We start from the raw sequence: 14,389 nt of genomic DNA, 5'->3' as shown, positions 1-14,389 counted from the left end.
GAATAGACAGATACTACTATAACGTTTTTGACTTGTCCTTGATTAGCTATATAGCTATTAGTAATGCTTCTGTTGCCAGTAAGTAACTTCAGTACAGTATGTATGTAGCATTGATCACTATCCTAATGATCAGATATACCACAGCTTAAACTTTCCTAACAATTCAGATGTGGTCCTCTAATGATTAATCTAGTAACTCTTCTAGTGGATCTAAACTTGGACTTCCTTATCACTGATCACTGATATACTGACTAGAAATCCGGTAACATTTGGTGAGCTCAAACTTCAACTTTTCCATGATTACATAATTGCAAGTATGGTCCTAAATTAACAAGTGCATGGCATCCCTTAGTTAAAACATTAACTTAGCTTTCCCACATGATCACTGAAAAACACTAGCCTGGAGCACTCAACAACTCAACTCAAAACTTTGACAGCTACTTTACTGAAGGTTTACTGTATAGAAGGCTGGAAACACATGCATATATAGTTGACTAAGACTTCAGATTTGAAAGAGTTTCTGATGTGTTAATATAGTTTTGGATTATTATTAGCTAGCTAATAAATAATAATTTCCTGACATAGCTAATGAAACATTTCATTTGTAAAGCAAAAGTAGCTACATGAGCAGACCTTTCCTTAGTGTTAGCTACACATTGTTGTGCTCAGCAGTGTAGCTAGCCATCAACAATTTTCCTGGTGCACTTTGCAGAAGCATAATTAACTACTTATGCTATAAGAATGTTGGTTAAGCTTGGTTGTAAACTCAATATGAAATGGGTAAATTGAGCAAAATTAATAACATTACAGTATTACTGGTGTATATGTAAGAGTCTATGATAGTCCTGAAGTCCTGATCATCCGCCCGCCCGCATCCTTTTGTTGGCTAGGGAGTGACCAGAAACTAAGGTATGACTTGGAGTGGCCTAATATGAAATCACAGAAACACCAACTACTACTACCAAACGTTTTGATCCATCATTTATCATCATTCTAAACAAAATTAAGTGACCATTGTGGCATCAGAAGTACTGGAAAGCACTTTGGTACCATTTAGAGAATCCCTTGAAATGACGCACGAAAAGTTTGACGTTCTTCACCCAGATGGTGAGAAGTCTCAGATCCTTTCCAGACTAACAGCATAGACAGACTATGCATCCAACTTTATCACATCACTATGAGGAAGAGTTGGCTTTTCTTGTCTTGGTTGGTAGGGCAGTTTGAATTCGAAAATTTGTGTTTCGTTTTCGAGAGAAAGCAATTCTGTGCCAGGAATCCAGTGAATCATTTGCTTATTTCTGTGCGTACTTTTAAACTACATTAACTCTAGATAATATCTAGCTAAGCAGTAAGTTTTATCCTGTTGTTTGTGTGGAGCACAAAATTTTAAAAATAATTTTTGCTTCTCACGAAATACTAAAATTGATATTTCTGTGAAGACGACAATCGTGCCTCCGGTTTCATGGTGGATCTAGCAATGGGATACCACAATGAACATCCCACAATGGTAGGGGGTTCGATTTGTAAAAGTTGATTTTTCGGATTGCGGACCCTACCTTTACACAGGCGAAAGTGGATTGGTCTACTTTTATAAAGTACACACGTCTCCCTACCTAGGAAATCAGAGCGTACCCGGGTTTTTCGCGTATCAAACAAGGCGAAAAGCCTTTCCCGATATAACACTTTCTTCTCCTAATTTGTTCTTTATTAGCTAACTCCTTATGTTTCTTCAGTACTGTTAGGGCATTTGATTCATTCTTTTGACGTAACATACACAAAAATGTGCTGATTAAACGTGGAGCGTTCTGATTGGTTGCACCAGTTTTTGGTAATCCGGTACAACTCCACTATACTAAGCATACCATACCAGACCCTAGTCTGGCGCCGCCCACCCCTTCGCAAAAAGTAAGGGTCTGGTGAAATACAAATACCTAATCATTTCAAAAGGAATTCAATTAGACAGCGCACGTAATGCTTGTTACGTCAGATGATTGCACTTCAATTCGAACAAAAGCATTGTGTTGCCAATACGGTGGCCCGTTTCGGTCTATTTTCCGGAAATTTCTTTCATTTCTGGGAAATTTCCGAGAAATTTCTTCACTTTTTCTCATTTCTCATAAAGTTTCTCACCTTTTTCTCAAATTTTTCTCTATTCTTGAAACTTTCCCTAAATTTCTTTAGTACTTCTCGATCTTTTCTCGTTTCTCAAAAATTTCCATAGAATTTCTTTGAGAAATAAGAGATCATGTGCACGTGATCAGTACTTCTCTAAAATTTCCATAGAATTTCTTCGTGGCATACGACGTCATAATGCGTAATTAAGAGTTCTTACTGTACAACTTAAAAGTGCGCGTGGATATGGCGGGAAAAGATGAAGTTTCTTTTTTGTTCAAGTGCGTTAAGGAAGGCAAGATTATGGGAGACGAAGCCATCAATATCATTGGCAAGGGCAGATCATCAGCCACCACAGGAGCTATTATGAGATATGGACCCAATCATAGTATCCAACCCCCTACACCAATTGCAAGTAAGCCAGCAACCGTTATCTTGTTACACATACTGAACGTAGTTCGAGCACGTGCATATTGACTTTAATGTATAAACCTGGCTTTGGTCTGTAGAGCTGTCTGGTTTTTGTCAAAACAAAATGCTCTATATGTAGTGCTCATGAGCAATGGTGTTTTAAAAGCAGGATCTTCTGCCTTGAGCTCTTATCAGAAAATATCTTTTTTGTTCATAACATTTTTATTGTAGCCAACTTGTATTTTTCCTTTTAATGCCTGCTTTAATTTGTATAATATGTAGCTAGTCGCATGAAAGTCTCCTGTCCAGACCGTATTGCCTTAACTTCTTGACATTATCAATTAGAGATTATAAGTACCCCCTCAGAAAAAGTTTTGTCGTCTGCCCACACCTTTTTGTTCAGCAACTTTTTGCATACAATTTGTTGTTACCACCAAGGCATTAACCATATAATCTTACCACCAAGGCCTTAACCTTAATTTGCATGCAACAATTTTGAACAAGAATGGTATGGATGATTCACCAGACCCCTTCCTAGAAATGGGGGATTTTAAACTTCTAATTGACGAGTGGTGCTTACGAGGAACGTGACTAGCTAGTGTTTTATAGGCATCACCAGCAACATGGCACTTTCATTTTACTAGGTAGCAGTAAAAGAGCTGAGATTATTGAAAAATATAAGCAACTCCAACGAGGAGAACGATCAAATAGCTCTAAGAAGACAAGATGTGCTGCTAGTGTTCAAAAGAGAAACCCAGTTTTAATTAAGGTCAGTGTATAACTAACTATTCTAATAAGCATCAGTGGTGTATCCAGGGGGTTTGAGAGGGTTCATGGAGCACCCTTTTTGAAAAATCAGCAATGAAGCACAATCAAAATTCTCTAATAGAGCATTCACTAAAATCTAGTGATGTGCGATATAGCTTATTGTTTACATTGCATGTTGTGATTATTGCAAGCAAAATTATCACGATTATGATAATTATCACGACAATTAACATGTAACATTAGATGCCAGTCTACAGGTGAGAACTTATACAAACAACAAGTTTCTGAGTGCAGTTGTAACTAGTGATGAAAATTTCTATCAGAGAAAGTTTCTTGTTTATTGCAATTACTATGTATTTAGTTGAAATTTTTATATCACAATATAGCTTTGTCACAATATGATTATCATGAGATACACGGTATACGATAGATTGTACCATCACTACAATAATGCAACCGTCCAGGATGTAATCAAATGGCGGTTGCCAAATTGGTCTTACTGTATGTTGAACTTGAGAAAAACTGAAATTCACTCAAAATTTCTGCCGCTTTTGGTCTGAGCCTTCAAAAGTGTGGGTTGCAATAGTGAAACCCTGAAAGTATGGATCCACCCCTTGAGGCATTAGCCACATGTGTGCAAATGACTCAATAAGTTTGTTCGATTATGTTAGATTACACTTGGTAGAATGAGGTTCGATGATGTAAAGCAACGTGGTGTACACTGCAAGGAACTTGGACCTAATGTTAGGGTTTCTATGGCACCCAGAGCAACGTATGATGAATTGGTTGAGGAAGGAATAAAATACTTCTTCAGTTACAAGGAAAACGCAGCAGGTGTGGCAAGTCGTGAATACTTTTTGGCAGATGGGCAAGGAAGCAAGTTGCCCAACACCTTGCAAGGCCGCCCATGGGTTTTGGCAGATTATCTACACATGCATGGCATGTTTCCATCAAAGACTAGGATATTCTGTGTACAAGTAAGCAGTCTTGTGTATATGCTGAATATGGGATATTTAATCATGTGTATTGGAAATCTATATAGCAAGAGATCATCGGTATTCCCAGTGAGCCAGATAATGTTCATACTCCAATACCAGAGCCAGGTACTTCTCATGTTGTTGCCACAATACCATCTGACTCAAATGATGAGGTGGCTTTGAGAGATGTACAACGCAGCAGTGAAAAGAAAATAGGTAAATATATCACAGCTTTGTAACACAATTTCAATCTCTACGCATGTACGAAGATGAACACTTAATTCCATTTTCATCATTTACACTGGGACGTAAACTTGGGAAGGGGGGTTATGGATTGGTGTTCCTGTCCGAACTAAATGGAACGTTTGTTGCTGCAAAGCAAATTCCATTGACATCAGATGAGGTCGACATGAGTGAGATTAATGTTTTAAGGTGATAAAATAGTTATATAGCTATATGATTTCCATACGTGCTTTTATAACATTTGTTTACACTGAACAGCTCACTGTGCCACCCTAACATTGTTGTGTTCATGGGGTACTCCAGAGATGAACATCACATATACATCTTGACTAATTATGTACATGGTGGAGATTTATTCAACCTCCTTTTCAAAGAGGTACATTTATTGACTTGACTGAAATCTTTACATGTGTAATTATCGTCACAGAAAATACCACTCTCAGCAAGTGACCAACTGTCGATAACCGATCAAGTGGCACAGGCACTTGCTTATATGCATGGACGAAAGCCTCCTTTTATTCATCGAGATGTAAAGCCAATGAACATATTGGTAAGTACATATGTAGATTGATGTAATATAGGCAAGCATTGTCTGTGTACTTGTCAAGTTCTTCGGTGCCTTAATAGTACTACTAGAGAAAGATTGGGTATAAATGTTATGGGATGTCACTGATATGGTACCTTAAAAGCTTTGTACATTGTGCAAATGAACTTCACAAGTACTTTTGTATTACTTTGGACTTTCTGCTGCACATAAAACAATATACCATATTTACTTGGTTAAACGCCGCACCTTTAATAGTTGCCGCACTGAAGGGGGGCCCACAATCGATTGTGAAAATAAGGGCTTAAACATCGTTCACGTGTATTGAACGGTGGTTAAGCTTGAATAGTCGCCACATCGATTTTTGAGACTATAAGGTAATAGTAGCCGCAGCGTTTAACCAAGTAAATATTGTACTTTTAAACTTATTTATGAATAAAATAATTTTATGGTTTTTTAGAAATTATAATTATTGTTCACAGGTTGAAAAGGGAACTTTCCATGTATACTTAACAGACATGGGATTAGCCAGACTCAAGACAACAGCTTGTACAATGACAAATGTTGGAAAAGCTGAAGGCACACCTTATTATTCTTCACCAGAATGCTTTTTTGGAAACACATGCCTTGCGTCTGATGTTTGGAGCTTTGGTTTAGTCTTATCTGAAGTGTTCGGGAGAAAGCATGCGTGGGGAAAACTAATGACCCATGCTGAGATGGCACAACTTATTGTGGCTAAAACTCTACCTTCCGTACAACACCTCAACCCAACCATCAGAAGGGTGTGTGAAGGTTGTTTGCAGTATGATGAGAAAAAGAGAATCAATATGATGACTGTGATACAACAACTAAGGGAATAAATATTTAACAACTCAAGACACTTTTTAAATGTTTGTACAATACTATAGCTTCATCGGCATTTGTAGGCTTTGAAATATTATCTTCACTCATTACATGTTCAGCTAAATCAGTGAACTCCTTTGGTACAGAGCAGGGCTTAGTGACACTCCATTCACGTGCAGATTCTACATCATCACTACTCACGGTGTGTCTATATGATCGTGTCCCTAATAATTGCATAACATTTTATTCAAATTTAAGTTTATCATACCTTCATCTTCAGGAAGAAAATACAGCTTATCTGGTATACCACCAGGATTATAATTACTTGGTCGTATTCTATGAATGTTCCATTCATGTGCCACGTAATCCAATTCAGCTTGTATCAAGTCCATAAAACAGTATCGAAGGCAGTCACTACAGACAAAATCCATTGTTTAATTGGTGAGAAGTATGTGTATTTTGACAAATTCTATAGCTGTGTTAGCCAAACTATAATCCAGCCAATATACATTGTCTCAACACTCTTTTACTTACATATGATATTCACTGCTGTCATCCAGTTCACCAGTTTCTCTCAAAGCCTGTAATCATAGCAATTTTGCACTTATCACATGTGAAACACTAATTTCACACACCTTAAAATAATCCATCCACCATTGCGCAGCATTCTTGCGGAGCTGTCCCCACCAAGCCTCAATACGCTAGTTTGTGCACGATTAAAACAAACAAATAATAAAATACAAGGTAAACAAACTTGATTGGAAGTAGATCGGCCATACATGAAGCTTTTCTCCTTTGCAAAGGGATCGTCATGTTGATCTCGCAAAAATGGCTGCAAAAATGCTATACAGTGAATCCTCACTAATCCGAACAGTTCTGTTCTCAAGTTGACAAAAGTCTGTTCAGATTAGTGAATTTGTTTGGATTAGTGAACCCATTGATTATATACAGAACCTAATTCAATTACTCTAATAGAACATACATTTGTTTGCAAATACTCTAATAAAACAGTCATTTGTACTGTTCGGACTATCGAGCGTTTGGATTACTGGAGTTCGGATTAGTGAGGATCCACTGTATTTGTATTCTCAGTTCCTCTGTCCGTTCTTAAAATTGTAGGGCACCCTACAGTAATAAACACATCAGTTTTAATTTATATGTTTAGCTATCATATGCCTTAAAACATACCACATTCAATTGATTAATTAAACACTGCAGCTGTAATTAGCCTATAATATAGTATAAAAAACTAATGAGGATATTCAAGGGTAGCCGGTGCTATCAGTACAAAGCAGCTCATAGACCTCAGTGCATCAAAAAAAGAGTACGTACTTATTACAATAGCTGCAATGTGTTTCACCACAATGTACACTAAAAATGGAAACAATAGACAAAAGGTATGGCATACAGAAACACATTATAGAATAACTATTGTTTGTTCTCTTCTCTATTACTGTAGGATTACCTTTCTAACACTACAGATACATAATTATTGTCACCGTGAGGCATGTTCACTGACACAGTATAGCTACAGCCACTATATTCAAATGTAAGCCTTTTTTTTATCAAATCTAAAAATGTACGTTATTATAGTACATTTGGATATTATGTCTTGGCCTTATATGTTTACATATACTGTATATCCGAGGATCAAAATGCCATCCTGCAGGAGCTGAGAATTAGGAAGGATGAGGGTGGGCAACTGCACCCTCTGCCATTTTTGAGGGCAGCACCTATTCACTTATTCCAATGCCCAAAAGGCAACTATCTTATGGTACTATATACTCAAACGCAATGTCGTTATATGGATTGCAAGTTGATGTTTTCACAAAATTTTCATCCTTAGAACACATCAGTAGACAATTAAAGTAAAGCAATCCTAAAATATTAAAGTGTAAAAATGCTTAAGTCATTCAGCAAAAAAGTTGAACAAGTAATATCAAGAGTTAGAGGATTAATGCTTGGTTGTATGTATACTATATTTATCTCATGTTTTCAACTAACCTGCTAATTTTTCTACACAATTTAAATAGTACCCTGCAATAATGTATGGATCATTATTTGAGGGGGATACATGAAGCCAAAGGATTCTACGTGAGTAGCTGTTAAAAGGTTAGATAAGGATTATGCGCTTGTTTTTAATATTGCTTACCCGTCAATGCAGCCATGTATGGCAAAACCATACGGCTTTAATTTATCATATCCGTCACAATGCCATATATAGTCTGGCCCCTACAGTTCACCAGAAAAGTGGACGCAAAGTACAATAAAGCATTATCTGGTGAAATGAATACACCTTGCTGTGATATATCCTTCTCTTCAGTTTTTTTTCCTTTCCTAGCTGCAGCGCCTTCTGGGTTATCCAAAGCTGACAACATCATCACAACATTTCTGTAGCAAAATGTTGCTTACCGACTAAATAAAGGACCAACTGACTCACCTTCCAACACGCAAACTATGTTTCTCTTTCAGCCTCTTGTGCAATATGCGGTAACCAATGCAGTTCCCTGACACCTCTCTTTCTTTCTATGAATACAGTATTGCAGTAATGATAGTCACATTTATTTTGAAAGACCGTAGAATGAATGTAAACAATTGTCCCAATGTTGGATCCATGTAGCATGGAATTTGGAACCAGCAATTGCTTCTCACCCTTCTTTAAGCTACACAAAGCCTGCAACATACAATGAAAGCATCCTCTCACAACTCATAATAGGATAGGCAGAAATTCATAAACAACAGAAATTCTTTAATAGAATAGCTCTCATAGCTATGCAGCAGGTTGTATTGTAGTACTATGATACCGACTCTTCAACACTGACAATTTTATAATTCTTGACCTGTGAATAAGATACTTTTCCAGTACAAGATGTGTGGAGAACATTTTACCAGTGTCCTCGCACCGTTGTTACAGATCTGCCAGCCTACAGCAAGTGCTTGTGTGTTACCTCTTGAATACTATTTGCTTTATAGGCTACAATATACCATTCAGTGTAATTTCTGACTACCACAGATACAGGCTGGGGTAGGGGGGAATTGATTGCTATTAACTGAGGCAAAGATGTGGGTCCCTTGAACGTTTGGATACTAAGATACTGCATGTATTCATGTAAGGGGCCACTCACGCATATCGACTCGCAACTTGGAATTCATAGATCAACACCACAAGATTGCACATCCCTTCCTGTGACTGTCCCACTAGCTATTTTCCTGTGCTTTACTTGAATGCCTATACTTCTCCTATAAGTAAGGAGCTGAAAATTACAGATTCCCTGCACCATCCGCAATCTCAGCCCACATCTGTGGACCATGGTAGTTGGGGATTTAATAGGTGCAAAAAAGTATATCTCCCACTAGGGACCTACAGATAGGCTATAGACTAAACAGCTGTGGAGAAGGGAGTATGCGAATGAACTACTTTCATAGATATACAACTTACTTTAATAGCCGCTTCGACTTCTTCAAAGGAAGTTTGACCGTTTTTGTCTCTTCTTCGCAAGCCCATCCTCTTCAGTCGCTTCCTCAGTTGATCTATTGTTAAGTTTATACCGTGCCGTAAGTGTAAAAACTTGCAAATGTCCTCATATGTATAATCGTCTTTGAAATAACGTAATATTAAATCTTCCTCACCCACTGTATACAAAGCAGGAATGGCCATGATAGTGCCGTGCTTGACACCATCCCATAATAACAAATATCACGTGCACATGACGTCTAATGACGTCGTATTTCAAAAAGAAATTCTATGGAAATTTTTGAGAAACGAGAAAAGATCGAGAAGTACTAAAGAAATTTAGGGAAAGTTTCAAGAATAGAGAAAAAATTGAGAAGAAGGTGAGAAACTTTAGAAAAAGTGAAGAAATTTCTCGGAAATTTCCCAGAAATGAAAGAAATTTCTGGGAAATTTCCCAGAAGTAGACCGGAACGGGCCACCGTATGCCAAGGCGATTTCTGTGTGAACGTCATTGGCATGCACTAATTGGCTAGCGCCGAATCTGGGCGCTAGAAATGATTTAGTATCTGTATTTCACCAGACCCTTACTTTATGCGAAGGGGCGGGCGTATGGCACGCCATCTGTAACAAAAATAGGCTGTTAAATCGGGCCCTTTTTAAGCAAATCCGGCTCGATTTAAGACAATCCGGCTAGACTTAACTCGGGCCCTATTTAAGCCTTATCTCGGGCCCTATTTAAGCTATCTCGGGCCCTATTTAGCTAAGCGTCTTATCTCGGGCCCTATTTAAGTTATCTTGGGCCCTATTTATGTCTTATCTCGGATTTATGGCACGCCATCTGTAACAAAAATAGGCTGTTAAATCGGGCCCTTTTTAAGCAAATCCGGCTCGATTTAAGACAATCCGGCTAGACTTAAGAGCTGCAAGCTTATCTCTGGCCCTATTTAAGCCTTATCTCGGGCCCTATTTAAGCTATCTCGGGCCCTATTTAGGCGGCTTATCTTGGGCCTGATTTAAGGGTTTATCTTGAGCCCTTTTTATGCCTTATCTCGGGCTCCATTTAAGAACTCTATTTGTTGGCTCACCCACACCTCAGTAGTGCTGGCATCGCCTTGTGTGTTTAATACCACTTTGAATTCTTTGTGTACGACAATAAGTGTAGCATCACCTAGTCAAGTCTTGAACCTTATTGAAGAGCCTGTTCTGTTGAATCCACGAGAAAAGAAAGTTTTTGAGTATTTAAACTAAAGCAGTTGATTGAACTCATCCACTGAAGATGTTGGTCGTTTCCTTCGATTACTTCAGTGACCAACCGTTTGCAGGAGAGTCACAGTAAAATCCGAGGGTTCTTTTTCACCATGGATTTCTGTTTGTGGAGGTATACCACAGGGAAGTGCCTTAGGGCCACTTTTATTCCTAGTATATGTCAATGATATGCCCTCCCTGGTGCACCATGGTAACCTCTTGCAGTTTGCTGATGACACAACTCTAATTTGTTCTGGAGATACTTGTGAAGAAGTTGAGAAGAAGTTATTGCACAACCTTGAGCTGATTTCTAAGTGGATCTTTCAGAGTAAGATGCGGCTTAATGTTAACAAATCAAGTGTGATGTGGTTCTCTTCCAAGCACAGCAAAAGAAAGTCAGAATATCCTCCTAGCTATTATGATTGATGACCAACCTCTTACAGCTGTCACTCAGCAATGCTATTTAGGAATAATTTTTGATTGTTGTCTTCAGTGGAATGCTCAGGTGTCTGAAGTGTGTCGCAAGTGCTCTTACTATTTATATCTCATTGGATGCAGTCACAAACATCTACCTGTTTCCCTTCTTAAGTTGCTAATGGAGTCCAATGGCGGATCCAGGATGAGGCATTTGGGGCAAATCCCCCCCCCTCAATTCAATTCAATTATTAGCTCACCTTGTGGAGGAGCCATACTTCTGATTAAAATACTAAATTTTATGCCAAGCCAAGATCAGCTTATAAAATTCACGAAAATATACACATTTACTAGCATTCATTACGAATTTACCAGAAACTAAAGCGAACCAAAGTCAAACTAACTATGAAATTATCACCTAGCACTTCCGTGCATACTAAGCGCCTCTAAAAATAATTGTTGTGTTGTTTAAGACATTCAGAGCCTTTTAAACAGTTTTAAAGACTTCACAACCATCTAAAAAGACCAAAATGGTAAAAATCAAAAGTGAGACACTACTAAGGGATGTATTAGTTGCTGCTTCAAAAATGCAGCAACTAACAAGAGGATCTGGCTCTCCCTAACCACCTACAACTTGCCTGCTTGTGCCCCTCCCCTTTCCAGGTCCTGGATCCACCCCTGGAGTCCCTCATTTCATCGTGCATCATGTATGCTCTACCAGTGTGGGGACCCCTCTTCTGAATCACCAAGTTGGCTGCTTACAGCGTATACAGAATAGGGCGGTGAGGGTAGTCTTCTCCCTTAAGAAGTTTGATCATGTGTCTGTACCACGTGAACAGCTAGGTTGGCCTAACATATCAGAAGAAATTGAGATCTGTAGCTTGGCAGCATTTCATCATCACTGTTTTAGTCACCTCCAATAACATTTGGTCACTCTCACACCTATAACACTTGGTGTAAGGCCTATTTTGCTAACAGCACTTACCATCATCTGGCTAGAACACAGCAATATTTTCGACATCGTGCCACTTGCTGGTGGAATAAGCTACCATTTGAAGTGCCCCACAAGCATGGAGAATTTGTCACTTTAATGAAGACCCACTGTATGACTAATAATAATTAATCTGTGTATTATTTAAATGTATTGCTTTGTATGTGTCATGTCTTGTATGTTTTTCAGTTTTGTAGCTACTTTTGTATTTGTATATGTCTCAGCGTACTCTGACGTGGAAGAACGGCTATGCCGAACGTCATGAGTTTAAACAAAAAATCAAATCAAAATCAATCAATCAATCGATTTGTTACTGAATGCAGTGTGTGTCCTACAATTTTAAGGAAGATCCAGATTAGAATTACACTCATCGCCCTATTGCACATACATGTGCATTTATCATTGAGATTTCAACTGAATATAGTAACTATGTGCAGTTCTCCACCGAGATGAAAGTTGTATTAAGCGATGAAAACAGTTGGATCATGGACACCATATAGCAAGACATGCGACTCTGTTACTGTGACTGCTCAATCATTCCTTAATATTAAAAAATCATTATAGCTAACACAAATCAGCTGTATGATGTCTAACACTGAATCAAGTGCTTGCATGCTGGTAGATCCATAGCTATCTGGTGCAATTAGTGGATTGACAGTCTGTTGTACTGAATTGCAGTCCTCAGGAGCGGATCCAGGGTTTGGCAGGGGGGGGGGGGGGGGGGAGGGGGAGGGACGCCAAGGCAGTAGGCATAAGGGTCAGGGGGCACAGCCCCCAGAAGCTAAAGCCATTTCATATTTTTCAGGGCTAAATGTTTTGATGTAGTTTTATATACATATTTCTAAATCATACTGCTTTCTAAGTGGACTACATTGATCAAGAGTTATAAGTGACGGACATGAGTAGCTGAACTACTTAATAATAATCGACCTAAAGAATGGCACACACATGACCAAGTGCATTTCATTTGCAAAATATCCTTAGCTGGCTAAGTGTGCCCATGCATGTGATAGTGCTGTAGATGCTAGTAATGTTATAACACCATGGTACATCCATTAATAGAGTATGCCAACCCAGTCTGGTTACCTCTTACTATGCAGAGTCAATTATTACTGCCTGACATAGGCCATTTGTCAGGTAAATATCATGCATGCACGGCCGACCGCAATGGAACCTGCCTGACAAAATGTCAGATTAAAATGCAAGGAAGTAGTGCAAGGTTGATTATAGGGTTTTTAGTGTACAAGTAAATTGTAAACACAATAATGAGTGTACCATTACACATACTAAGCTTAAGTAAATCTGTCGATGTATTAAATTCCCTGAATGCCAAATTGTGTGAAGCAGCAGTGTAGCTATCAATGTCAGGTAAAGCTTTAGTTTGCCTGACATTTTCACTGGGGTTCTGCCTCATACCCTAAATGAGTGCAAAGACAGTGTGCAAGATTTATAACAGGTGACTATTCCCGCTTCAGTAGTGTAACTAACTTGCTTTTGGATCTTAACATCCCCAGTCTTGAATGTAGAAGAGAAGTTTCTAGTATCATCCTGTTCCATAAGATTGTTAATAACTTCTACTGATCTTATTCCTGTTAACCCATCCACCAGAGGTTACAATCAAATATTCCGTCAGATCTATGCTCGAACAACCCAATACAGCAATTCCTTTTTTTCCAAGATCAATCAGGCTATGGAACTCACTACCTCAAGAACTTATCCAACAACCATCATTATCTATCCTTAAACAGCAGTTGAAATCATTCCTTTTCTCAGCAAATTAACATCATATAGTAGCAACATTATTTCTTTATTAAGTAATACATATGTACCTTAGTTAGTGTAAGTGTAATGTATGTGCATTTATCGTCAACTCAAACTGAGGCTGCACATTATTTAATAAGTCCTTGGAGTGTTCAGTACTACCCAAGCACTGGAAGGAAGTTCTAATAACTCCAGTACATAAGAAGGGAGATCGCTCTAATGTTAGCAATTATCGTCCTGTTAGTTTGACCTTGCCTATTTGTAGAATCTTGGAATCCATCATTAAAGACAACATCCAAGAACTTTTGATGACTAACAATGTGATGCTTCCTCATCAGCATGGTTTTACTCCTGGAAGATCCTGTTCAACTCAACTGTTATTGGCCATGAACGATTGGACCAAAGCGCTTGACGATGGCCATTCTGTTGATATCTTGTATTTTGATTTTGCTAAGGCATTTGATTCCATCCCACACAACCGTTTAATTTCCAAGTTGCAAGGGTGTGGCATATCTGGCAAACTGCTAGCGTGGGTGAAGAATTTTCTTGTGGGAAGGAAGCAGAAAGTTGTACTGAACAGTCATGCATCAGATTGGTCAAGTGTCAGTAGTGGAGTGCCTCAAGGT

The 14,389-nt window shown here is 38.5% G+C and overlaps 2 protein-coding genes across 2 annotated transcripts; one reads left to right on the top strand and one right to left on the bottom strand.

Moving 5' to 3' along the window:
- Positions 1-4,078: 4,078 nt before the first annotated feature.
- On the top strand, positions 4,079-5,930 carry LOC136254446 (uncharacterized). The gene is made up of 6 exons (XM_066047135.1): positions 4,079-4,268; positions 4,334-4,484; positions 4,538-4,700; positions 4,770-4,887; positions 4,939-5,061; positions 5,538-5,930. The coding sequence occupies exons 1-6, from the start codon at positions 4,224-4,226 to the stop codon at positions 5,913-5,915; spliced, it is 978 nt and encodes a 325-aa protein (XP_065903207.1). The 5' UTR covers positions 4,079-4,223; the 3' UTR covers positions 5,916-5,930.
- Positions 5,905-9,591, bottom strand: LOC136254447 (uncharacterized). Its single transcript, XM_066047136.1, has 10 exons — positions 9,338-9,591; positions 8,339-8,424; positions 8,195-8,289; positions 8,051-8,130; positions 6,974-7,023; positions 6,653-6,730; positions 6,534-6,599; positions 6,433-6,479; positions 6,167-6,312; positions 5,905-6,122 (listed from the first exon to the last, which is right to left on the bottom strand). The coding sequence occupies exons 4-10, from the start codon at positions 8,079-8,081 to the stop codon at positions 5,920-5,922; spliced, it is 621 nt and encodes a 206-aa protein (XP_065903208.1). The 5' UTR covers positions 8,082-8,130; positions 8,195-8,289; positions 8,339-8,424; positions 9,338-9,591; the 3' UTR covers positions 5,905-5,919.
- Between the last annotated feature and the right edge of the window lie 4,798 nt (positions 9,592-14,389).

The sequence above is a fragment of the Dysidea avara genome, chromosome 4 (assembly GCF_963678975.1).
Source record: "Dysidea avara chromosome 4, odDysAvar1.4, whole genome shotgun sequence".
Lineage (NCBI taxonomy): Eukaryota > Metazoa > Porifera > Demospongiae > Dictyoceratida > Dysideidae > Dysidea > Dysidea avara.
This window is presented reverse-complemented; position numbering and strand designations above follow the sequence as displayed.